This window comes from Carassius carassius, chromosome 19 (assembly GCF_963082965.1).
Source record: "Carassius carassius chromosome 19, fCarCar2.1, whole genome shotgun sequence".
NCBI classification, from domain to species: domain Eukaryota; kingdom Metazoa; phylum Chordata; class Actinopteri; order Cypriniformes; family Cyprinidae; genus Carassius; species Carassius carassius.
This window is the reverse complement of record NC_081773.1, coordinates 27,441,362-27,468,543: the sequence shown is the minus strand read 5'-3', so window position 1 is coordinate 27,468,543 and position 27,182 is coordinate 27,441,362. Positions and strand designations below refer to the sequence as shown.

Sequence of the window (27,182 nt, the reverse complement as noted above, 5' to 3'; positions counted from 1 at the left end):
GTTAACTTGATTTTGAACTTTCTTATTGATAGACCACAAAAGGTCAGGATAAGAGGCCGGATCTCAACTGAGATTATAAGAGACTTGTTGCTAAGGTTGCTTTATGTTTAAAAACCTTTAATATGCATCTGTTATAGAGAGATTTTTTTATAATAGTTTTCTAATATTACATCGTTTCAGGACAAAAGTAAGCTGCAAAATGTATGTGCAGTATTTTTATGGAAGTAAGTGTGCTTTTTTATACTATGTATTTCACTGTATGTCTTTGTGTTTTAATATTCTCATTTATTTTGTAGAGAAATGCATCACTGATAATGCAATGTATTACATAATTACTGACTTATTATGTGCCCTTTAAACTTAATAATTAGCAACATTAGGGTATTTCCTACTAGTTTCAGAGAAACATATTAGACCTTAAACAGCATATGTTAAATACAGTATTTCACTTTGTAAAAATTAAACCTAATCAGTTGCATTCAGTCACAGCGACATGGATGTATCTTTTCAAACTTTCAAATTTGAAAGTCCTCATCATTTCCACATCTGTACTACAATCAAATGCACTTTGCTTGTTTACTAAACACTTTAATGTGATATGTGTGTTGTGGGGATTACTTGTGGATTATAGTGATGTTTTTATCACTCTCATTCTGACGGCACCCATTCACTGCAGAAGATTGCTCCACTGGTGAGCAAGTGATGCAATGCAAAATTTCTCTAAATACCTGAATACATTTTCAGCAAGTTTTCATTTCTGCGTGAACTATAGTTTGGAAGGTATGTGCTATGATTGTTGTGCGAATATGTGTTAGATGGACATCTTTGACTGCTGTGCCATGTCTTGCTGTTTTTTCCAATGCCACACACAACAGGCATTGTCCTTGTCCGATGTGTCAAGCTAAAGGTTCTGTTAGTTAGTTGTTGTTATTTTTTTATGGAATACCACAGATAAAATGTATAGTGCCTGTGCCTGACAGTTATCACTGGAAATAGGTGTCTTGAGAAGTCACACTTGTCTATGCTGTCTATGACAGCAAACGAAAATCTGGTGGCAGGTTAAATGTTATTTAGCCAATCAAATTTCAAGGCACTGTCTACAGGCTCATTTTAAAAGTTGGGGTTTGCTGACACTGAGCTTGCAAATGTGTGTTTAAAGTTTCTGAGTAGGAATTTTGAAGAAAGTGATTGGTCTTTGTCAGTGCTGGGTAGATTGCTTACAAATTGTAGTGCATTACTGAATACAGAAAATACATTCCCTTTGATATCAACATGAAATGCAATAAACACCAGGGTTTCCCAAACTGGGCTTAATTTAAGAACTGCAAAGGGTTTGTAAGTAGATAAATAAATTGTTAAAATTAATGCATTTAACGCACCTGTAGCCTATAATGCATTTAAATGCCACTCAAGATATTGTGTCAAAAAAACTCATGTGAGAGTTTTGTATTGTATTTACATCATATGGTGTAGTTAGACAATATCACATGAGCAATTAGTTCTGTTTTTTAATAGAATGAGAGCAAATGTGATTCTGATTTTAAGTAACAGTTTAGTTACACATTAAGTTTTTTTCTGTTTTTGCCCAGTTCAACAGATTATGTTAAAATTATTTTATTTTTTGAATACAGTCAAGGAGGTCAAGACCTCTGTAGGGGCAAAAGGCCCACATAATCATTTAAAGGGAAATGCATTGTATGCTTTCATATTATCTTAATTTCTTGTCAGAGAGCCATGTGTGACTTGCTAACCATAGGTTCCTGCCAACTGGCCAATATGATACTTATGAAACATAACAAATGCCATAAACAGTATCACAAGTTAGATTAAAGTTAAATTGCATGATTGTGACGCTAATATTTATGCCTCCCCTTAGATTAGCAGTAGTACTTATAAAGAGCTTTGAACACTCTTCCCCTTTGTAGAGCAGTCATGATGAAGGTCCTAGAGGGATTTCTTTCTCTAGGTTTGTTGGCTGTTTTTTGGAGCTCCAGTAATGCAGAGAATCAGGACTTCATGTTACTTGCTGGCCCTCTGACAACCAGCCAGACTTCACCTTCAAATGAAGATCATGTGTTTAACTGTGGAGGTCCACTGCCTCAACAATCCAGAGCCTACTTCCTGTACCTTCAGAGCAGAGGGGTGACCCACTTTAAAGTTCCCCTGTCCTGGTCTCTCATCCTTCCCTCAGGTGATCCCAACCAGCCGCATGAAGACACTGTGAAGTGCTACAAGACTCTCGTGCAGCGGCTGACTGAATCTGGCATCAAACCTCTGCTGGTTCTCCATCGTTCTGCTGTACCAGAACCCTTCAGAGCCAGGTTTGGAGGCTGGGAGAATCCATTACTGGTGCAGATGTTTGAGCAGTATGCAGGATTTGTGTTCAATACATTTAAAGATATTTTGGACACATTCATAACATTCAGTCACTTGCATGAGCTACATGACGTGCAACTGCAAAATGCTGTCCAGTCTCATGCAAATGTTTACAATGTCTATCATCAAATGTTCAAAGGTAAGGCATGAGTTTATTAATTAATTTATTATCATACATTATCATACATTTCATGAATAAAATGGTAAATTGTTTTATGGTTTAAATGTAGTTGTAAAAAGGCTAAAAAGCTCATTTTATTGCCCACTGAGACAACTTATCACATGTAATGTGAAAACAATAACAACAACAACAAAAACTTTACTTTTACAAAGTTTACATGACATAGTTCTTTATACTATTTCAATGATGGAGTGTTTGTCTCTCTCTCTCTCTCTCTCTCTCTCAGCACTTCATTTGTCTGTTGGGATCAGAGCCAGTGATATTTACTCCATTTATCAAATGGGGTCACAAATCATGGTAAGTATTCAAGACAGATCTTCATATATTATGATGAACAATAGTCAACATTGTTATTTATAACATACATCTCTTGTCTCATCTTCAGGCAAATGTGGATTTCATGTCTCTCCATATGCAGTACAACTGCAAATTGGAGACACCTCTTACAGAGGAACTGAGGAAGTTACACGTAATGATTTGTTGTGGCTCTTGAAATATTGTATAATTATCTTTACAATAGTAAATAGTCATCAGATTTCACAGCTGGTCACTTAACTCAGCTGGTTTATAATATTCATTGGTTAATGTGACAGAATATTTCAGGACACTGGAATGACATTTGACGCTCTTGTTTCAGATTGGCAGTGGTCAAAAGCCCATCCTTATGTATCAGCTGACAGTCGAAAACTGTGATGGATATGAAAATGATTTCCAGCCACTTCACACAATTCTCAGAGGTAAATGTTAACGTATTTCTTTACGTGATGGGTCCAAAGTCTAAGATTCTTTTTATAAAATTAAAATACATACCAGATGCTAACCTAGTATTTGTCAGTTTTACAGAAGAAAGATCTTCACATCATGGGCTGTGACATCACACACCTTTTTGAGAAGCTAGATCAAGAAGAAACACTCAAAAGGTAAAGCTGAGACCAATAAGATACAAATATAAGTATATAATAGTAATATAATAGTATAACAAGTATGTTCTCATTTAGTTTACAGATGGAAAATACAAAGACAGTCTCACATCAGAAATCAGCTTCTGCATTCTCATACCAAAAGGTCTGGGAGAAATTCAAAAGTCAAACTGCAGCTGAGCGTGATCAGTTCTTGAGTGGTTCGTTCCCTGTTAATTTTGACTGGTCTGTCTCCAGTGAAAGTTTCAAAGTGGAGGGTGGATGGACTGAACACGGGAAGGGCGAGACAATATGGGACCGATTTAGTCATGAGGGCCATGTCTTTGGAAACCAGACCACTGATTTGGCCTGTGATAGTTATCACAAGGTGGACTATGATGTGTATCTGCTTAGGGGCTTGATGGTACCTAATTATCAGTTCTCAATTTCCTGGGCTCGCATTTTCTCCACCGGACGCAAAGAAAGTTTGATTGAGAAAGGTGTTGCTTATTATGATAAGATGATTGATACACTCCTTCAATCTGGCATCGAGCCCACTGTTACTCTGCATCACTGGGACCTTCCCCAAGCTCTGCAGGACTCAGGCGGCTGGGAAAATGACTCTATTGTGGAAGCTTTCAAAGATTTTTCTGATTTCTGCTTCTCACATTATGGAGACAGAGTCAAGACATGGATCACCTTTGGCAGCCCGTGGGTAGTGAGCAACTTGGGGTACGGAACAGGGGAACATCCCCCGAGAGTGAAAGACCCAATTAACGCATCTTACAAGGTGTGTCTGTCAATCTGAGAAGGAACAATGTATTTTTATGAGTTTAGAAAGTGACAACTCTTTGTTTGTTTTTGCAGGTGACACACAATATTCTAAAATCTCATGCTGAAGCCTGGCATATTTATAATGATAATTACAGAAAACTGCAGGGTGGAAAAGTTGGCATTGCTCTTAACTCCGATTGGGCAGAGCCAAATGATCCCTCAAGTGATCAGGATGTAGCAGCAGCTGAGCGTTATCTAAACTTCATGCTGGGCTGGTTTGCTCATCCTATATTTGTAGATGGAGACTATCCAACTGTGTTAAAAGAACAAATTGCGAAAAAGAAAGATTTATGTGGTAAAGAGTTGGCAAGACTCCCTGTTTTTACTGAGGCTGAGAAACAAAGAATTCAAGGCACAGCTGATTTCATTGGACTGAATCACCACACTTCCCGGCTGATTAGTGAGAGCTTGAATAGTTGTGATGCTGGACAAAATAATGTCGGGGACTTCCAGACTCATATTGATCCAACATGGCCCCCCACAGCTTCTGACCAGATCCAGTCTGTTCCATGGGGCCTTCGAAGATTATTGAACTACATCTCTTTAGAGTACACGTCCATCACAAAAGTGCCCATCTACATCACAGGAAATGGAATGCCAACTGAATACAATGGTGACGTGTTCAGTGACACTGAGCGTGTCGACTATCTCAAAGCCTACATTAATGAGGCAATGAAAGGTAAAGATCTTACGCAAACTAGTTAATATTTAAAACAGGGCTGTCAGTCAATTATTATTATTTATTATTTTTTGTATTTTTTATTTTTTGTTGTTGATCTAATTAATTAGATGATGTTTCAATTAATTAATCGCAATTAATCACAAAAGAAATTTGAATGTGACACCCACAAATGATTAAAGAATTGTTTGTGTTAAATGAGAAAGTATCAAGTAGCCAGACGTTACAAATTGTAGCTTTAGAAATATTTGATTTGATTAAAAAAAAAAAAAATATTACACAATCATTTAGGCTACAACGGCCTAACATAAACTATTGGACATAAAAGAAGATAATTTGAGAAATATCTCAGTATTGTTTGAGTGACAATGACATCTCAATAAGTAATTATTAACCAAAACAGCTTTGTTACCAACAGTCTTCAAAATACCAAAGTCCCTTGATGGGTATTCTTTAGTCTTTGAAAATACCTTCTTTTATGTTCCACAAAAGAAAGGTTTGATGCGACATGAGGCTAAATGATGACAGAATTTAAATTTTTGGGGGTGAACTATCCCTTGACAGATTTTTGGCCATTATTGGAATTGAAAAGGTTAGAATAAACTCAAAACACATGATCATGTAGTGAATCTGATCAATCATGAAACAGCAGTCATCAGCGCTCCTACAGCTGCTTTGAAGAAACTGCTCCAGCTCAGTCAAGCCTGTGTTAGCCGACTGCTCTTGAAATGTTCTCGCATCAATTTGATGTCTCACGTCGGACAAAAATCCTAACCGGCATGCATTGCTTCAAGTTAGAATTTGATCAAACTGCGCATCGCAGCATTAAGTCGAACACACCTTTTGATTTACACGATTCATTCAAAACAGATTCATTCATAAACTAAACACCACTGTTTTTACCAATGTCCCTGCTACATTTCTGGAGCTGAGAGCTCTAAGATTTAATCCAAAATATCTTAATTTGGGTTCTGAATATAAACGAAAGTCTTACGGGTTCAAGAGGTTTGTAATGACATAAGGGTGAATAATTAAAGGGGTCATATGATGCAATTTCAAGTTGCAAAGACTAAAGTCTCAAACCTAAAGAGATATTCTTTATAAAAGTTAAGACTCGTCCACGAACTCCTAAAATGCAAAATACACAAAATAATGTTCTTTTTAGTAACGTCATATGACCCCTTTAATGGCAGAATTTTTGGGTGACGTATCAAGTTAAAATCAGAATATATTATAGGTGGCTATCTAAAGTTTACTAACTACATCTCTGTGTCAAAACAGCTGTGCTTTTGGATAAAATTGACGTCCAGAGGTTTACAGTCCAGTCTCTAATGGATGGATTTGAGGGTCCTCAAGGCTACAGTCAACGATTTGGATTGCACTATGTTTACTTTGAAGGTGCTGACAGACCGAGAACCCCCAAAGCATCAGCATATTACTACTCAAAGGTGATTGAAAGAAACGGATTTGCTGAGACAGCGACAAAGGCTAAGATGGAAATATATGGTAATAAAATTGAGATCACAAGACTCCCTAGTCTGCCACCATCTGAAATTCCTTCAAAATCCAAAGTTGTTTGGGAAACGTTTTCCCCTCAGACCAAGTTTGAGAGACAGCTTTATCACTATGGAACATTTCCAAAGGGATTCCACTGGGGTGTCTCGTCTTCAGCATATCAGGTAGAAGGTGGCTGGAATGCAGATGGAAAAGGACCAAGTGTTTGGGATACTTTTACTCAAAAACCTGGTAATATCCCAAACAATGACAATGGTGATGTTGCATGTGACAGTTATAATAAAATAGATGCGGATCTATACATGTTGAGAGCCCTAAAAGTAAAGACTTACAGATTCTCCTTGTCATGGTCTCGAATTTTTCCCAACGGCTATAAATCTTCTCTTAACCAGAAGGGAGTGGACTATTACAACAGGCTCATAAATGGTCTCATAGCAAACAACATCGCACCCATGGTGACTCTCTACCACTGGGACCTGCCACAAGCTTTGCAGGACATCAAAGGTTGGGACAACCCTGAAATGATTAACATATTCAATGAATACTGTGACTTTTGCTATGCAACATTTGGAGACAGGGTGAAGTTTTGGATCACATTTAATGAACCTCAGACAATTGCATGGTCCGGATATGGACTGGGTCAGATTCCACCTAATGTGAAACAACCCGGAGACGCACCATACAGGGTTGCACACAACCTCCTGAAAGCTCATGCACAAGCTTATCACACATATGATGAGAAATACAGGGCATCTCAAGGAGGTCTGGTATCCATTAGTCTGAACGCTGAATGGGCAGAACCCCTAGACATCAATGTTCCTCGAGAGGTGGTGGCTGCTGATCGAGCCCTTCAGTTCCAGCTAGGCTGGTTTGCACATCCCATCTTTAAAAATGGCGACTACCCCGATGCCATGAAGTGGCAGGTAGGAAACAAGAGTGAACTTCAAGGCTTGACAGAATCCAGATTGCCTTCTTTTACTGATGAAGACAAAGCCTTTATCCAAGGAACAGCTGATGTATTCTGCATTAATACATACACTACCAAAGTCGTGCGTCATGTGACCAGCAGACTCAATATTGAGTCTTATGAAACTGATCAGGATGTTGAAAAGGACAATGCAGATGGCTCTATAAATACTGCTGTTAATGAGCAGAAGGCTGTTGCTTGGGGACTTAGGAGACTTCTTAACTGGTTAAAGGAAGAGTATGGAGACCCTGAGATTTATATCACGGAAAATGGTGTGGCTACAGGCATTGACATAACAGTTGATGACACTGATCGAATATTCTTCCTGAAGACCTATGTTGATGAAGCTCTTAAGGGTATGCTAACACTGTTTTGAATCACCAACTGTTTGTACTGTGCACACTTAAAGGGATGGTTCATCCAAAATTGAAAATTCTGGAATTATTTACTCACCCTAATGTTTTTTTCCAATCCCTTAAGACTTCTGTTTATCCTCTGAACGTAATTGAAGCTATTTTAAATGGAATCCGAGAGGTTTCTGTCCCTACATTGACAGCCTAATCAACTTTCATTTTGAAGGCCTATAAAGGTAGTAAAGACATCATGGAAGTAGTCCATGTTACATCAGCAATTCAACTGTAATTTTCTGAAGCATTCAGTTGTGTTTCGAGGATGAACGAAAATCTTAGGGGACATGAGGGTGATCAATTAAGGAACATCCCTTTTAGCACAAAATCTACTTATAAATATTTACATTCAGAAATCATAAATCAATACATTTTAAATATTATTATGGTAATTTCAACTTCTGAAACCCTATCATGTGTAGTTTTCGGTTTTCATGCTTTTGAATACAACAAACATTGCTTTACATAAACATCCAAGGTTCAAAATGTTAGCATTTTTCTGCATAAAACACAAATTATACAAAATTATTAGTGAATGAGACCCAGTGTTTTTAATAGTGTTACACTGTATATGTATTCTCTTTTTAGCACACAATCTGGATGGAGTACGTGTCAAGGGTTACATTGCTTCCTCTCTAATGGACTCCTTCGAGTGGCTGAAAGGCTACACTGTTGGCTATGGACTTCACTATGTGAACTTTAAACTTTCAAGTAGGCCAAGAAGTCCAAAGCTCTCTGCTCATATCTACTTTGATATAATGAAAAATAATGGCTTTCCACTGACAGAGGATGTAGAAATGTTATATGGACATTTCCCAGAGGGATTTATGTGGAGCACAGCAAGCGCTTCGTATCAGGTACAATCTATTTTACCAAATGAAATTCAATTTTGTCTATTCTATTTGCTCTGAGTGTCTTTAAATGAGGACATTTGTTTCATTTGTTATGCTCAAACACCACAGATAGAGGGCGCCTGGAGAGCCGATGGAAAAGGTCTCAGCATTTGGGACAAATTTGCTCACACTCCAGAAAAGATATCGCAGGATGACAACGGTGACATTGCCTGTGACAGCTACAACAAAATCCCTGAGGATATCAATAGTCTCAAAACACTCAGGGTCAGACACTACCGGTTTTCTGTTTCATGGCCCAGAATCATGCCAGATGGAACAAACAGGAAAATTAATGAAGCTGGACTCAACTACTATCATAGACTAGTAGATGCTCTTTTGGAAGCCAATATCACTCCACAGGTAAAATATTTTGAATGAGTTTGCATGCAAAAATGGCACTTGTAGCCTAAAAGAATTTGATTCATTTCTGACAGTACGTTAATCATTTTGAATTGGCAGGTGACTTTGTACCACTGGGATCTCCCACAAGCACTTCAGGATGTTGGTGGCTGGGAGAGTGAGACCATTGTCGAGAGGTTCAGAGACTACGCTGATGTTGTATTCAACAGTCTGGGAGACAAAGTGAAGTTCTGGATCACTATAAATGAACCCTTCATTGTTGCACTGCATGGGTATGGCCATGGAATTTTTGCACCAGGTATGATTTGTATAGAAACTATATTTTTGCTTTTTATAAATATGATTTCGCTATAAGTTTCAAGGTTAACAGTTAATGATGCATCGTAAAAATCTTGATGTTCTGTTCCTATTCCAGGAATAAATGCTAATCCCGGCACTGCACCCTATATTGCGGGACACAACCTTCTCAAAGCTCATGCTGAGGCCTGGCATTTGTATAATGACAAGTATCGTGCAAAACAGGGCGGCATTATTGGCATCACGATAAACTCAGACTGGGCTGAACCAAGAAACCCATATAAACAGGAAGATGTGGATGCTGCCATGCGTGTAGTTCAGGTACCGTTTTGTAGTTCAGCTATTTTCTGCATCCATGAGCATTCATGCATCTGCATCCAGAGTTGTTATCTCTAACTAAAACTAACATTTTAAATATTAACATTTAAGTTAATATTTAAGTTAAGTTAAGGAATATAAAAAAATTATATTTCAGTTTTTTTTATGGCCAGGCATTTATTATTATTATTATTATTATTATTATTACTAAAAGTACAACTTAAATAAAAAATGATTAAAAAAAAAAACTAACACAAATAAGTCAACAAAATGACTAAAACTTTAAATAAAATGTAAATTAATGTAAAATAAAAACTAATTTAGAATATTAATCAATACTAATAGTACAGCAATGAAACTGAAATAACAATACCTGTGTGTGTGTGCATGAATAAATAATACACCACTGATCTTTTTTATCTCTCGAAACAGTTCATGTTGGGTTGGTTTGCTCATCCCGTGTTCAATGGAGATTACAGCGATTTAATGAAGAACACTATTCGAGAGAGAAGTTTAGCAGCTGGCCGACCACAATCAAGGTAACAAAGAGATTATCTTTTTTTTTTTTTTAGGAATTAAAGGTTTTGTATTCACATGCTTATAAATGTTTTTACATTTGCATTTAAAATCTAACAGGCTTCCAGAGTTTACCCCGGCAGAAGTAGCGAGGATTAAGGGAACTCATGATTATTTTGGATTAAACCACTACACTACTGTCTTAGCCTTTTACGTTGACTTTCAGAACCAAGAGCATTATGATGCAGACAGGTAGCCTTTTAAATTTAATCAACATTGTCACACTGTTTTAAGCCCAATTTGTTTAAAACATGTATTAATATTCATCATGCTGTCATCTATTACAGGGGTGCAGCTGTTATTAGTGATCGTACATGGCTGGAATCTGGATCTGACTGGTTGAAAGTTCATCCCATGGGATTCAGAAAAATCCTGAAATTCATTAAGGATGAATATGGGAACCCTCCTGTTTTTGTTACAGAGAATGGAGTATCAGAACGAGGGCCAGTAAATCTGAATGATGTCCTCCGAATCCACTACTATGATAACTATATCAATCAGGCCCTGAAAGGTAAAAATATTTATTTAATGCTTTTTTTCATGCATAAATTTTAGACTATTGGTAAAAATTATTTTGTGCTAATTGAATAATTTGTCTTTTTATTCTTAGCGTATTTGCTGGATGGTGTGGACATGCGCGGTTATGCTGCCTGGTCACTAATGGACAATCTGGAATGGACAATGGGTTATGATGAAAGATTTGGTCTTTTCTATGTAAATCGATCAGATCCTTCTTTACCACGTACTCCTAAGAAATCTGTCTGGCACTATGCTACAATAGTCAGCTGCAATGGCTTCATAAGCCCAGGAGAAAGTCCACATGAATGTCAGATCCATGAACCTGAAGGTTAACATCTATCCTTTTGTTCTTCAATTTGTATGTCTATCTATCTGTTGTTCTGTCTCTCCATGCATCCATTCAGCTGAGTCTTTTCTTGATTACAGGTACCACTCCTCCATCTCCTCCTGGTGAGGAACCAGTGGTCAGTTTCTTAGGTTTGGAAGTGTCAAGTTCTGATGCTGAACTGGGTCTCAATGCCCTCTTCAGTCTCACTGTTATTGCAGCAGTCGCTGTTGTCCTCATGGCGTATGGACTTGTCAAGACATCCAAGAAACAAAAACGTCCTGTAGAGGAACACATTGACCTTGAGAACAAATGCAAGTTCTAAACATAACACCTGGTTTACCAATTATCCTAATATAATTGGCCTAATATAATATAATCTTAAAATAATTTACTATTAGAAATGTCAGCAATTGCCGAGTATCTGCCTTTAACAGTCTAAAATATCAGAAGTAAAATATCAGTTAAATTTGTCTAACTCACTAGCAACGTAATGAAAAGTCATTATATCCTTTCCAGTGTATCATCAGAAAAGTGGCACTAAATGCTAAAAATTTATGGTAGCTTTCTTATTTTATTACATTATTTTAATTTATCAAGTGCAGCTTTTGTCACATGTATACGAAATTCATTTCAATATGTCTTTAAATGCATAGAGTGGATTGTTCTGTTTTGTGTGCTTTAATCCTCTGCATATGACTTATCTCTGTACATGCATGAATTAAACAATAAATCAAACAAATAAAGTAATTAAGTTGTTTTATTGTTATGCAGAGTCAATAAAGTTAGGATCCACTTGCAACTTTATTAACAGAGTTACTTGTTGGACAAACAGCAAGAGTACAAACACTGTTGTCAGGGATATCCAAGGTAAATCAATAGCATAATCATAAGACAAGCAGTGGGTCAGGAATTACTAACAATATAAGTTATTTTTCCTTTACTTTATAAACATATTTCACAGTAAAAAATACTTTACTTGATAAATAGGAATGAAGTATCAGTCCAAGGACAAAAGGCATGAAGTAGATATGCAAAAGGTTTATCTGCATAGTTTTATTATGTTGATCATTATAGGTCCTATAAATGTATATGATACAGACTAATATATTTAGAGATAGACATTAAATGTATTGTTTAGAAGAATGTTACAACAAATTGTTACTTCAAGTTATGAAATTTTAGATAAGCTGTTGTAACATACATTGACAAACAGGTATTCTGTTTTCAACCAATTTATACCCCCAATGGGATTACATATCATGGGGGATACAAACATTTAAATCCAAGATAAAAGTCATGTTTAAAAAAAATAATAATAATGAATAAATTATTTATCTTCTTTATGGTCTTGCCCTTTTTAGGGTTAACAACAATCATTTGCTGTGAGTTATTACCCTGATCTACCCTATGATGTCAATGCATTGTGACGATTTATTAAAGCCTAAACAAACACGCACAAACAAGATAACAGGTATAATAAAAAAGAAAAATTAGAGATTTGATATCTTTGCTTATTCAGATAATGCAGCTTGAATGCAGATTTATATAATCAATAAAGTTTCTCTCAAGGCAAAGTTCACTGAAAACTGATTTTCACTATAAGATTGTTTTGACTGGTTAAATTTACCAACATTATATCCATGTTATTTACAGAGTCAGTGTGTTTAGAGATCTGGAGAGATTTTGGAGAGTCTGCAAATAATGTATTCATTTTCTTGTTTTATTATTACTGAAAGGATAATAATTCTGTTTTATCATTATGCTCATTGTGGGATTATGTACAAAGTACATTTAGACAGTTTTTCTGCAACTTTATACTGTATGAGACTAATCTTTGTTTTTGTTTTTTTTGCTGAAATCTGGTATTATTGCAAACTTCAACTCTGTATCACTGGATACAGTCTTTTATTATTAAATTATGAAAGCACATGTTTTCATCATCCACAGAGAGGTATATTGGGTGCAGAGGTGGGTAAAGTACCCAAAAACTGTACTCAAGTAAAAGTAAAAGTACTTCTAGAAATATTTACTCAAGTAAAAGTAAAAGTACTAGTCTTGAATAGTTACTTGAGTAAGAGTAAAAGAGTATCTGATAAAAAATCTACTCAAGTAGTTAGTTACTAGTTACTTTGGGTCATATATACTGAGCCTATTTTTATTTAGATATATAGATAAAATGTATGTAATGTATGCGTGCGTGTATAAATGTATATATTTCATCAGCCTTTACTCCAATTTATGTAATTTATTATAAAACCCTGTCTGTTTACTTAAGTAACAGATATAGGTGTCATGCCATAACATATTTTTAATACGACTGACTTTATATTAAATGTGAATTTAACATTGAAAGTTAATGTGATATAAATATTGCTACTAATCTTTCATTGTTCAGAAAGAGAGCAAATAACATTTACATTATTAAAGATCATTTTCACTGACAGTCTAGATTTCAATCACTCTCAGAAACTCCCATTAAAATCACTGAACTGTTAACACTGTGAAATCAATATCTTAATTAAAGATTCGTACACACATCTGCACTTTGTTGTTCCTGCGAGAGAATTCGCCAGAAAAAGGTATTCAGTCAGTGAGCGAGTGAAGGAAGCACCGGCATTTTAGCGATGACTCATCAGAACACCTTTGATGCTTTGACCAATGCTTTAATAAGCTCAAAAGAATCATGTGTGATTGGTTATAATGCGCAGCGCTGTAAAAACGCATCTATCTCTCGCAGCGCCAGCAAGCAAACACAGATCTGAATTTAGCAGCTGATGACATGACTTGCTGAACGTACTCGCACCGGTGTGATTGTATTAAAATTAATAAAATTAATTAATAATTTAATATTAATTAATAAAAATTAATAACTGCATTCAACTTGACTCCCCTCTTATAATCCACACACGTACAACAAACTAATGTCACAGTGGTATCGTGCACTGTAATCGAATGTAGCCCAAGTTATTACCTGTTAAACAGTAGACAGCACACGCGGTGTTCATCTAATAAGGATCTCCATCGCAAGCAAATAATAGCCTTTGCAGATTTGCTTTCAATTCAGTACAGTTCCATAGACACGTTTTCAACGCTGCTGATGTTCTTAAACGTTACAACTCTTGAGTGAACCACTTCAGAATCTCAGCGCGTGCGGCAGGGAACTGAACGACTCATTCAAACTGATTCATGAACCAATTCGCTCGTTTGCCAATTGGTTTGATCAAGCCTTTGAACAGAATTGACTCAAAAGAATGAATCATTCGCGAATGGGCATCGCTCATTGCCCAGAGAAAAGTAGACGGCGCGTTTGGAATAAACTGAAGCATTTATAACATTTATTGCATTAAGATAAAGTAACGAGAGGAGCGTCGCCCACAGTAACGAAGTAAAAGTACAGATTTTTCCCCCAAAATTTACTCAAGTAAGAGTATAAAGTACCCATCTTTAAATATACTCCGAAAAGTATTAGTTACCCCAAAAAATTACTCAAGTAAATGTAACGAAGTAAATGTAACTCGTTACTACCCACCTCTGATTGGGTGTGATGGCAAGTATGAGGGCAACGCTATAGAATGCCTGCCTGGTTTATTTCTGTGATGGCCAGGGGATGGAGCTAATGCTACTAGCAGGCCCATTAACCAAGAAACCAAAGAAATACTTGGGTTTGAATCAGTTTGATGACCCAAAGTTTCAGTGGAATGCGTTGTGTTTAACTGCATAAGTCCAGTACTGCTACCGTATGTGTTGTTAAAATATTTTTTAAATTAGAGCGTTTTTAGACGTTTTGGTTAAAAATCGGAAAAATCAAGTCACAAATATTCCTGAAAAGACCTTTTTATCCTGTGCCCGAGTTTGGTGGTTCTAGCTTGGAATCTCTAGGAGGAGTAGCAATCAGAAATTTTAGTCTGAGAAGAATAATAATAACTAGACAAAAAGTTTGTCAAGACAATTTAGGTTGACTAGAGAAAGCCTAGCCTGAAGAAGGTTTGAAGTAGTTGTAAAAGCTAGAAGTTTGTTTAGAGATGTTACCAGCATAATTAGCATGATGCTAGTGTGTTTTATTACATTGTTAGCATGATGTTAGCGTGTTTCTAACATGATTAGCATGACACTATCATGTTGTTAGCATGTTTCTAACATGATTAGCATGACACTATCATGTTGTTAGCATGTTTAACATGTTAGGATTTTTCTAGAATGTTTCTAACGTTTAGCATGGTGTTATCATGTAACTAACATTATTAGCATTTCACTTGCATGTTGCTAACATGACTCGCATGTTGCTAACATGATAACCATGTTGTTAACATGTTTTCAGCATGGCAAGCATATCACTAGCATGTTGCTAACTTGATTAGCATGTCATTTTCATGTCTCATGTTATCAGTCTGAGTCAAAAGCTTACTAAACAGTTTCTAGGGTACTCTGTTTGGTTGTTAGGGAGTTGATTGGCATCTGCCAATGATGATACTCTAAAGGAATGTGTTGCTAAAGTGCTGTAATTGGTTGCTAGGGCGTGGTTCGATAGCTTCATGGTGATCCTGAGATCATGATTGGTTGGCTAAAGAGTAAAATGAGCCCACCCCATGACATTGTGATGCAGTTATGTTCAATGCAAAATTCTCGTGAAAGTTACCATAGTAGGAAAAAAAAGTGAGTTTGGTTCCTGTTTCATGGGCAGTCCCTTCACCATAGTATGTGTATGGGGCAACTTTGGGGGGGCTCTCGCAACCTAGGTGTATAGTTTATTGACTTTTTTAGAGCTTTGCTCTATCATTCCTATGAACTTGTACTGGCTGAGCATGTACAAATGGTAAATAAATTCAAGCTCAAATAAGTCTTACACTGCTACCTGTTGTCCACTAGGTGGTTGTGTAACACCACTGTCTCACTTCACACTAACCTTGTACATTATCTAAGAATTACTTTTGGAGAAAAATGACATATTTTCATTGTTACTGAGGTATATTATTATATGCTTTTGAAAATAAGAAATAATTTTCAACCTTAGTTCCTAATAGATTCATAGAAACAGTGATACTAATAAATTCACATACAGTCTGGAATCTTTGTATTTAAAAATATTATATGTAAATATATATTAGCAATCATGGACATTGTAGCCTAAAAATGTATGTGTATGCATTCCTACATTGTAATAATATTTCACAAGATTGCTTCTTTTTTACTGTATTACTGTATCAAATAAATGCAGCCTTGGTGAGCACAAGAAACTTCTTTCAAAAACATTTAAAAAAAAAAAAGATACTGACCCTGAACATGGTTTCACTTTATTTTGATGGTCCCTTTAACAGATTCTGTTGTCTATAAGTAACATTGCACCTACATACAGTATATACTTTCATAAGAGTGTTAGTACAGTATAAGTAAGTGTGTGTGTGTGTGTGTGTGTGTGTGTGTGTGTGTGTGTGTGTGTGTGTGTGTGTGTGTGTGTGTGTGTGTGTGTGTGTGTCTGTTTTACTTTTTTTTTTAACAGAATACAAGCAAGATTGTCAGTGAATATCAATAGGGTGGATAATAGAGACTGCAAATAATAATAAGGTATAGTAAATATATACATCGGGAATTCAAATTTGTTAATATTAAAAAGTTTTTAATATAATAAGTGGATGGATAATGAATGGAATATCAGTTCAACAGATTATCAATGATACAATTTTTTAAGGATTTTTTATTGCTGAATACAATCTAGAAGGTCAAGATGCAACAGGCCAATATCATAATTTAAAGGGAAATTAATTGAATGCTTTTTCAGTTTAATTTTTGCCAAAGATGCATGTGTGGATCATGAGCCATAAATTCATGACCACTGGTCAATATGATAAACTTAACGACTGCCATAAACTGTATCACAAGTTAGATTAAAGTTAAACTGCATGATTGTGACGCTAATATTTATGCCTCCCCTTAGATTAGCAGTAGTACTTATAAAGAGCTTTGAACACTCTTCCCCTTTGTAGAGCAGTCATGATGAAGGTCCTAGAGGGATTTCTTTCTCTAGGTTTGTTGGCTGTTTTTTGGAGCTCCAGTAATGCAGAGAATCAGGACTTCATGTTACTTGCTGGCCCTCTGACAACCAGCCAGACTTCACCTTCAAATGAAGATCATGTGTTTAACTGTGGAGGTCCACTGCCTCAACAATCCAGAGCCTACTTCCTGTACCTTCAGAGCAGAGGGGTGACCCACTTTAAAGTTCCCCTGTCCTGGTCTCTCATCCTTCCCTCAGGTGATCCCAACCAGCCGCATGAAGACACTGTGAAGTGCTACAAGACTCTCGTGCAGCAGCTGACTGAATCTGGCATCAAACCTCTGCTGGTTCTCCATCGTTCTGCTGTACCAGAACCCTTCAGAGCCAGGTTTGGAGGCTGGGAGAATCCATTACTGGTGCAGATGTTTGAGCAGTATGCAGGATTTGTGTTCAATACATTTAAAGATCTTGTGGACACAATCATCACATTCAGTCACCTGCATGAGCTACATGACGTGCAACTGCAAAATGCTGTCCAGTCTCATGCAAATATTTATAACCAAATGTTCAAAGGTAAGGTATGAGTTTATTAATTGATTTATTAAATTAATGTCAAGGGGAAACTCTCAGTACCTTGTAACTGTATGTTTTGAGTCAAAAGTCCAATTTATACATCTTGACAAAACTACTCTTAAAGCCTGAAAAGTTTCTTAATGCAAGCTCTTTCAAATAAATCTTATGTCTCCAGTCAGGTTGTCACATGCATTTTTAATTTAATGTCAATGCAAATTATTATGACTTCTGTTTGAACCTAATAATGGTTCAATATTTTCGTATGATACATGTAAATAAAAAAAGTCCATGACCTCACATAGGACATAGGACACATAGGACACACTGGCCAGGGTAGTGACAACCCCTTTTACATAAGTTTCATAAATAACATGAACATTTTTAATGGTTCAAATGTAGTTGTAATAAGATGAAATACCTAATTTCATGGCCCACTGTGACAAATTAATCAATGAAAATGTAAGAAAACTTATTAGTTGAAGCTGTAGTATTCACTGGAATAAAACTGCGACAACTAGCCTTTTTTTTATGCCATTCAGACAGATTTTTTTCTTTCTTTCAGCACTTCATTTGTCTCTTGGGATCAGAGCCAGTGATATTAACTCCTTTTATCAAATGGGGCCAAAAATCATGGTAAGTGTTCAAGACAGATCATATATTATACTGGTGAATAGTTAATGTTATGTAATTTAGCACATACTTCTCTTATCTCATCTTCAGGCGCATGTGGATTTCATCTCTTTGCATCTACAGTACAACTGCAAATTGGAGACACTTCTAACGGAGGAATTAAGGAAGTTTCAGGTAATGATTTATTGTGGCTCTTGAAGTAATATATAATCATCTTCACAACAGATCGACCCATAGAATAATCATCAGATTTCATAAGACTTATCTCAGATGGATTTTAATATTTAAAGGCTGTTTAAATTACTTGACTTGACAGAATATTTCAGGACACTGGAATGACATTTGACGCTCTTGTTTCAGGTTGGCAGTGGTCAAAAGCCCATCCTTATGTATCAGCTGACAGTCGAAGACTGTGATGGATATGAAGATCATTTTGAACCACTTCATGCAATTTTTGGAGGTCATTGTTGTCATATTTCTTTAAGCGATGAATGTCTAAGATGCTATTTCTAAAATTAAAATACAAGATGCTAACCTATTATTTGCCAGATTTACAGAACAAAGATCTTCACATCATGGGCTGTGACATCACACACCTTTTGGAAAAGCTAGATCAGGAAGAATCACTTAAAAGGTAAAGCTGAGATCCCCCCTCCCCAAAAAAAAACAACAACTATGAGTACATAATACCTATACAAAAGTCATCATAACAAGTATGTTCTCATTTAGTTTACAGATGGAAAATACTAAGACAGTCTCGGATCAGAAATCAGCTTCTGCATTCTCATACCAAAAGGTCTGGGAGAAATTCAAAAGTCAAACTGCAGCTGAGCGTGATCAGTTCTTGAGTGGTTCGTTCCCTGTTAATTTTGACTGGTCTGTCTCCATTGAAAGTTTCAAAGTGGAGGGTGGATGGACTGAACACGGGAAGGGCGAGACAATATGGGACCGATTTAGTCATGAGGGCCATGTCTTTGGAAACCAGACCACTGATTTGGCCTGTGATAGTTATCACAAGGTGGACTATGATGTGTATCTGCTTAGGGGCTTGATGGTACCTAATTATCAGTTCTCAATTTCCTGGGCTCGCATTTTCTCCACCGGACGCAAAGAAAGTTTGATTGAGAAAGGTGTTGCTTATTATGATAAGATGATTGATACACTCCTTCAATCTGGCATCGAGCCCACTGTTACTCTGCATCACTGGGACCTTCCCCAAGCTCTGCAGGACTCAGGCGGCTGGGAAAATGACTCTATTGTGGAAGCTTTCAAAGATTTTTCTGATTTCTGCTTCTCACATTATGGAGACAGAGTCAAGACATGGATCACCTTTGGCAGCCCGTGGGTAGTGAGCAACTTGGGGTACGGAACAGGGGAACATCCCCCGAGAGTGAAAGACCCAATTAACGCATCTTACAAGGTGTGTCTGTCAATCTGAGAAGGAACAATGTATTTTTATGAGTTTAGAAAGTGACTACTCTTTGTTTGTTTTTGCAGGTGACACACAATATTCTAAAATCTCATGCTGAAGCCTGGCATATTTATAATGATAATTACAGAAAACTGCAGGGTGGAAAAGTTGGCATTGCTCTTAACTCCGATTGGGCAGAGCCAAATGATCCCTCAAGTGATCAGGATGTAGCAGCAGCTGAGCGTTATCTAAACTTCATGCTGGGCTGGTTTGCTCATCCTATATTTGTAGATGGAGACTATCCAACTGTGTTAAAAGAACAAATTGCGAAAAAGAAAGATTTATGTGGTATTGACCTGGCAAAACTCCCAGTTTTTACTGAGGCTGAGAAACAAAGAATTCAAGGCACAGCTGATTTCATTGGACTGAATCACCACACTTCCCGGCTGATTAGTGAGAGCTTGAATAGTTGTGATGCTGGACAGAATAATGTCGGGGACTTCCAGACTCATATTGATCCAACATGGCCTCCCACAGCTTCTGACCAGATCCAGTCTGTTCCTTGGGGCCTTCGAAGATTATTGAACTACATCTCTTTAGAGTACACGTCCATCACAAAAGTGCCCATCTACATCACAGGAAATGGAATGCCAACTGAATACAATGGTGACGTGTTCAGTGACACTGAGCGTGTCGACTATCTCAAAGCCTACATTAATGAGGCAATGAAAGGTAAGCATCTTAAGAGATTTGTGGTCAGTGTTTAAAACTAAGACTCTGTTAGCCTGTTTAGAGATAACAGGTCAGTCTGTGTGAAATCAGAGAGTTGGTGACTTAAAACCTCTGTTCTATAATGTATTCCTATAAGGTATTTTTTATTGCAGATTTTAACGTTTTTATATTCGAAATATTCATTATACATTATTAATTTACAGGCCAATTATACTTTTTCTAGAAAGCCATGTATAAGGTATTAGGGGCAAATTTCCCTTTTCCATGAAAACAGGACCCCCTACTGTACACCTACTTATACTTTTCAAAAACTTCCTAGTTCATCAACAGTCAAATAAGTCTCAAAAATGAATTCGGCAGGAGTCTGAAAATATATAAAAATGTTAAACTGCAATCATTTTATGTATCTTGGTTTTAGGTCACCAATATCAGTGCACCATTCTATGAAGAAGTTTGGGGGAAGCAAAAGCCTTAAAGTGTTAGTTTGCCCAAAAATGAAAATCAGCTCATGTTTTACTCACCCTCAAAGCATAGGTGTATATGACTTTCTTCTTTCAGAAATTAATCTGGCTCTTCCAAGCATTAGAATAGTACTAGGCAGGTGTTTTTGTTCAACAGTCCAGAAGATGTTAAATAAAGTGTACGCATTCATAGCAAAATGTGCCTCACACGGTAAAGTAAGGAAACTTTGCTTCCTTTGCTCCTGTAAACAAACCCGTGAGATTAGCATATCTCACAGGCACGTTCACAGCGCATACGTCCTACAGTATGTCATCTGCCGGAACGTGCTTGCACATATGACAGTCAGCAGATGTGAGATAAAAAAATGGATAACCTTTTAAATATGGATATCTTTCTTCCAAAAATGCATTGATTCACTACAGGAGGCCCATATTCACCCCCATGCAGAGCCGTGTGAGGCACATTTTATTATGGATGGTAGAGCTTTATTTGACTACTTTTTGACTGTTCAACAAAAACACTCACCTACTTCCATTCTAACGCTTGGAAGAGCAAGGACAAATTTTTATATAACTCTGAATGGATTCATCTGAAAGAAGAAAGTCATATACACTTAGGATGCTTTAAAGGTGAGTAAAACATGGGTTAATTTTAATTTTTGTGTAAACTAACCCTTTAATTTAATTTAACACTTCTATCTAAAGTTCATTTATTTCTTTCTGTTCATATAGCTGTGCTTTTGGATAAAATTGACGTCCAGAGGTTTACAGTCCAGTCTCTAATGGATGGATTTGAGGGTCCTCAAGGCTACAGTCAACGATTTGGATTGCACTATGTCGACTTTGAAGATCCTGACAGACCAAGAACCCCCAAAGCATCAGCATATTACTACTCAAAGGTGATTGAAAGAAATGGATTTGCTGATACTGCGACAGAGGCTAAGATGCAAATGTATAGAAATAAAATTGAGATCACTAGTCTCCTTAGTCTGCCACCATCTAAAGTTCCTTCAAAATCCAAAGTTGTTTGGGAAAAGTTTTCCCCTCAGACCAAGTTTGAGAGACAGCTTTATCACTATGGAACATTTCCAAAGGGATTCCACTGGGGTGTCTCGTCTTCAGCATATCAGGTAGAAGGTGGCTGGAATGCAGATGGAAAAGGACCAAGTGTTTGGGATACTTTTACTCAAAAACCTGGTAATATCCCAAACAATGACAATGGTGATGTTGCATGTGACAGTTATAATAAAATAGATGAGGATCTACACATGTTGAGAGCCCTTAAAGTAAAGACTTACAGATTATCCTTGTCATGGTCTCGAATTTTTCCCAATGGCTATAAATCTTCTTTTAACCAGAAGGGAGTGGACTATTACAACAGGCTCATAAATGGTCTCATAGCAAACAACATCGCACCCATGGTGACTCTCTACCACTGGGACCTGCCACAAGCTTTGCAGGACATCAAAGGTTGGGACAACCCTGAAATGATTAACATATTCAATGAATACTGTGACTTTTGCTATGCAACATTTGGAGACAGGGTGAAGTTTTGGATCACATTTAATGAACCTCAGACAATTGCATGGTCCGGATATGGACTGGGTCAGATTCCACCTAATGTGAAACAACCCGGAGACGCACCATACAGGGTTGCACACAACCTCCTGAAAGCTCATGCACAAGCTTATCACACATATGATGAGAAATACAGGGCATCTCAAGGAGGTCTGGTATCCATTAGTCTGAACGCTGAATGGGCAGAACCCCTAGACATCAATGTTCCTCGAGAGGTGGTGGCTGCTGATCGAGCCCTTCAGTTCCAGCTAGGCTGGTTTGCACATCCCATCTTTAAAAATGGCGACTACCCCGATGCCATGAAGTGGCAGGTAGGAAACAAGAGTGAACTTCAAGGCTTGACAGAATCCAGATTGCCTTCTTTTACTGATGAAGACAAAGCCTTTATCCAAGGAACAGCTGATGTATTCTGCATTAATACATACACTACCAAAGTCGTGCGTCATGTGACCAGCAGACTCAATATTGAGTCTTATGAAACTGATCAGGATGTTGAAAAGGACAACGCAGATGGCTCTGAAAATACAGCTGTTAATGAGCAGAAGGCTGTTGCTTGGGGACTTAGGAGACTTCTTAACTGGTTAAAGGAAGAGTATGGAGACCCTGAGATTTATATCACGGAAAATGGTGTGGCTACAGGCACTGCTATAACAGTTGATGACACTGATCGAATATTCTTCCTGAAGACCTATGTTGATGAAGCTCTTAAAGGTATTCACTAACAATGCATATTTGTTCATAAAATCCAATGAAAAATTTGTTTTTAATACTACTGCAGAATATACATTTTAGAATAACTATTATTAATAACAGTGAATACTGCCCAAAGTTTGTAATAGTGTATTCTGCAAATTGTTTAACCTGACACACATGTGTTCTCTTTTCAGCGCACAATCTGGATGGAGTACGTGTCAAGGGTTACATTGCTTCCTCTCTAATGGACTCTTTTGAGTGGCTGAAAGGCTACACTGTTGGCTATGGACTTCACTATGTGAACTTTAAACATTCAAGTCAGCCAAGAACTCCAAAGCGCTCTGCTCACCTCTACTTTGATATAATGAGAAATAATGGCTTTCCATTGCCAACAGAGGAAGAAATGCTATATGGACATTTCCCAGAGGGATTTATATGGAGCACGGCAACTGCTGCCTATCAGGTACAATCCATTTTAACAAATACACTTTATTTTGATAGTCCAGCTTAGACATTCTGCTGACGATAAGTAACATTACAACTACATGTCACCTACAAGTTATTAAAGTATTAATAGATTGTCTTCTCAATATCCGCTCATACTTTATTATGATGGTTTCCCAACAGACTTCTACTGACTGTAAGTAAATGTGCAAGTACATGTCTCATTGTTCTACTAACTAACCAATCAAATCTACTAATATTCTACTAATACTCTGAGGTTGACATGTAGTTGCAAATTAATAAGAGCTGAAATGTAGTGTATGAAATAAAGTGTAACATTTTCATCCTGTTGTATTTGATCTGAGGTACTCCAAAAGATGACATTTGTTTTATGTTACTCACCAACACCACAGATAGAGGGCGCCTGGAGAGCTGATGGAAAAGGTCTAAGCATCTGGGACAAGTTTGCTCATACTTCTTTAAAGATATCGCAGGATGAAAATGGTGACATTGCCTGTGACAGCTACAACAAGATTGCTGAGGATGTCAGTAGTCTCAAAACTCTCAGGGTCAACCACTATCGGTTTTCTATTTCATGGCCCAGAATCATGCCAGATGGAACAAACAGGAAAATTAATGAAGCTGGACTCAACTACTATCATAGACTAGTAGATGCTCTTTTGGCAGCCAAAATCAAGCCACAGGTAAAATATATTGAATAAAATTGCTCTCGTAGTCTAAAGGAATTCAGCTTATTTCTATGAATCATTTTGAATTGGCAGGTGACTTTGTACCACTGGGATCTCCCACAAGCACTTCAGGATGTTGGTGGCTGGGAAAATGAGACCATTGTCGAGAGGTTCAGAGACTACGCTGATGTTGTATTCAACAGTCTGGGAGACAAAGTGAAGTTCTGGATCACTATAAATGAACCCTACAATGTTGCAATGATAGGACATGGCTATGGAAGTGCAGCACCAGGTATGATTTGCACTGAAAATTATCCTCTTATTCTTTGCTAAACATGATTTTGACGTTAATAGTAATTTACGGTTTTATTTCTGTCCAGGTATAAGTTTTAGACCAGGCACTGCACCATATGTTGTGGCACACAACCTCATCAAGGCTCATGCTGAGGCCTGGCATTTGTATAATGACAAGTATCGTGCAAAACACGATGGCATCGTTGGCATCACGATAAACTCAGACTGGGCTGAACCAAGAAACCCATATAAACAGGAAGACGTGGATGCTGCCATTCGTGTAGTTCAGGTACAGTTTCATAGTTCAACCATTTCTGCATTCATGACAGTGTTGTTATCATTTACTAGAACTAAAATTTACATTTCTTTTAATCTCTCGAAACAGTTCCAGATTGGTTGGTTTGCTCATCCCGTTTTCAATGGAGATTACAGCGATTTAATGAAGAACATAATTCGAGAGAGAAGTTTAGCAGCTGGCCGACCACAATCAAGGTAACAAAGATATTATCTTTTTTTTTTTCTTTTTTTTTTGTGAGGAATTCAAAGCTTTGTCAAATGCTTATGAATGCTTTTACATTTGCATTTTACGTCTAACAGGCTTCCAGAATTTACCCCGGCAGAAGTAGCAAGGATTAAGGGAACTCATGATTATTTTGGATTCAACCACTACACTACTGTCTTAGCCTATAACATGGACTACAAGAACCTCGAACATTATGATGCAGACAGGTAGCCTTTAAATTTTTACTAAACATTCAAACAGTCATACTGTTTCAGGCCCAATTTATGTAAAACATACGTACATCAATATTTATTATGTTGCCATCTATTCCAGGGGTGCAGGAACAGTTGCGGATCGTACATGGCTGGATTGTGGATCCTTCTGGTTGAAAGTAACTCCAGTGGGATTCAGAAAAATTCTGAATTTCATTAAGGAGGAATATGGAGACCCTCCTGTTTACATTACAGAGAATGGAGTATCAGAACGAGGGTCAATGGATCTGAATGATGTTCACCGAATCCACTACTATGATAACTATATCAATCAGGCCCTAAAAGGTAAAGAAATTTTTTTTCCTCAGAGAGGACAGCATTATGCAACAGATTTCTGTGATGCTTTTCCATGTGTTTTAATATTATTGCTTGATTTTTAGACTAGCGTTTAGGTAAAAATTCATTTATGATAATTGCATAAAATGTAATCTCATTATTTAGCGTATTTGCTGGATGGAGTAGACATCCGTGGCTACGCTGCCTGGACACTAATGGACAATCTGGAATGGGCGACGGGTTTTGATGAAAAATTTGGCTTTTTCTATGTAAATCGATCAGATCCTTCTTTACCACGTATTCCTAAGAAATCTGTCTGGCACTATGCATCATTAATCAACTGCAATGGCTTCATAAGCCCAGGAGAAAGTCCACATGAATGCCAGATCCATGAACCTGATGTTGAAATCCCCGGTACTTATTTACTTATCCATCTATGTAGTTGTACCTAGATTAAGCATTAATTTGTCCATCAGTCCATCCATCCAACTTGTATTCTTGTTTACAGGTACTACTCCTCCATCTCCTCCTGGTGAGGAACTGTTGGTTAGTTTCTTAGGTTTGGAAGTGCCAGGTCCTGATGCTACACTGGCTCTCAATGTCCTCTTCAGTCTCACTGTTATTGCAGCAGTCGCTGTTGTCCTCATGGCGTATAGACTTGTCAAGACATCCAAGAAACAAAAACGTCCTGTAGAGGAACACATTGACCTTGAGAAAAAAGACAAGTTCTGAACATAAGACCTGCTTAACCAATGTATATTATATTTATCAAGTGCATGAGTTAATGTTTGTCACATGAATATGAAATTAATTGTCATTCTATTTAAATGCATACAGTAGATTGTTATGTTATGTGTGTTTTAATGCTTTGCATATGAAAGTTATCTCTGTACATGCTGATTTTAAAAAAGAAAGTCAAAAGAATAAAGTATTTCAGTGGTTAAGTCCCTTTTTACGTGATCATACATATAACAGTGTAAACAACATTGAACCAATGAATCTTTGCTGATGCTATCAGATGAAAAAATACAGAACATAAATGATCTTGTGTGATGTAATTTCATAAGATAAGCATATGCACAGAGAAGCACACAACTTTAAAAGTTACAGATGGTGGATAAAAGATCCCTGTAATAGGATATTAAGATTGTAAAGATTTATATCAGTAGTGCAATGACTTTAAGTAAACTCACACATTTGCTGTTTAGCTTAATGATAATTTGCTGTGTTGCTGAGTTATTACCCTGATCTACTCTATGATATCTATGCATAGTGACCTCTGTGTGGAGTTTTATGAAAGCCTTGCAAACACACACCAAGATAACAGGTATAATAAAAAAAGAGAAACAGTTTTGACATCTTCAGACAGATTTGATATCTTCTGATAATGCAGATTAATATGATCAATGCAGTGTCTCTCAAGGCAAAGTTCACTTAAAACTGAGTTTCAGTACAGGATTGCTGTGACTGGTTTTAGTAAGTAAAGTTG

At 37.0% G+C, this 27,182-nt stretch overlaps 2 protein-coding genes across 2 annotated transcripts; both read left to right on the top strand.

The window, feature by feature from the left end:
* Window positions 1-1,915: 1,915 nt before the first annotated feature.
* Window positions 1,916-11,538, top strand: LOC132095500 (lactase/phlorizin hydrolase-like). Its single transcript, XM_059500556.1, has 17 exons — window positions 1,916-2,515; window positions 2,784-2,854; window positions 2,943-3,026; window positions 3,195-3,294; window positions 3,393-3,477; window positions 3,556-4,246; window positions 4,324-4,969; window positions 6,251-7,807; window positions 8,447-8,715; window positions 8,821-9,111; window positions 9,211-9,409; window positions 9,527-9,729; window positions 10,159-10,265; window positions 10,363-10,494; window positions 10,590-10,813; window positions 10,913-11,149; window positions 11,248-11,538. Exons 1-17 carry the CDS (start codon window positions 1,933-1,935, stop codon window positions 11,469-11,471), a joined length of 5,703 nt encoding a protein of 1,900 aa, XP_059356539.1. The 5' UTR covers window positions 1,916-1,932; the 3' UTR covers window positions 11,472-11,538.
* Window positions 11,539-17,118: 5,580 nt separating this feature from the next.
* LOC132095499 (lactase/phlorizin hydrolase-like) lies at window positions 17,119-26,912 on the top strand. The gene is made up of 17 exons (XM_059500555.1): window positions 17,119-17,711; window positions 18,274-18,344; window positions 18,432-18,515; window positions 18,702-18,801; window positions 18,891-18,975; window positions 19,071-19,761; window positions 19,839-20,484; window positions 21,678-23,234; window positions 23,411-23,679; window positions 24,074-24,364; window positions 24,443-24,641; window positions 24,730-24,932; window positions 25,029-25,135; window positions 25,241-25,372; window positions 25,479-25,702; window positions 25,859-26,107; window positions 26,202-26,912. Exons 1-17 carry the CDS (start codon window positions 17,138-17,140, stop codon window positions 26,423-26,425), a joined length of 5,706 nt encoding a protein of 1,901 aa, XP_059356538.1. The 5' UTR covers window positions 17,119-17,137; the 3' UTR covers window positions 26,426-26,912.
* Window positions 26,913-27,182: the final 270 nt, after the last annotated feature.

Bases quoted from the DNA above. Each gene is read 5' to 3' on its own strand.
- LOC132095500 (XM_059500556.1), top strand. From the start codon at position 1,933: ATGATGAAGGTCCTAGAGGGATTTCTTTCTCTAGGTTTGTTGGCTGTT. The intron at 2,516-2,783 runs GTAAGGCATGAG...TCTCTCTCTCAG, and splicing joins CTATCATCAAATGTTCAAAG to CACTTCATTTGTCTGTTGGG. The intron at 9,410-9,526 runs GTATGATTTGTA...TTCCTATTCCAG, and splicing joins CCATGGAATTTTTGCACCAG to GAATAAATGCTAATCCCGGC.
- LOC132095499 (XM_059500555.1), top strand. From the start codon at position 17,138: ATGATGAAGGTCCTAGAGGGATTTCTTTCTCTAGGTTTGTTGGCTGTT. The intron at 23,680-24,073 runs GTACAATCCATT...CCAACACCACAG, and splicing joins CGGCAACTGCTGCCTATCAG to ATAGAGGGCGCCTGGAGAGC. The intron at 24,642-24,729 runs GTATGATTTGCA...ATTTCTGTCCAG, and splicing joins CTATGGAAGTGCAGCACCAG to GTATAAGTTTTAGACCAGGC.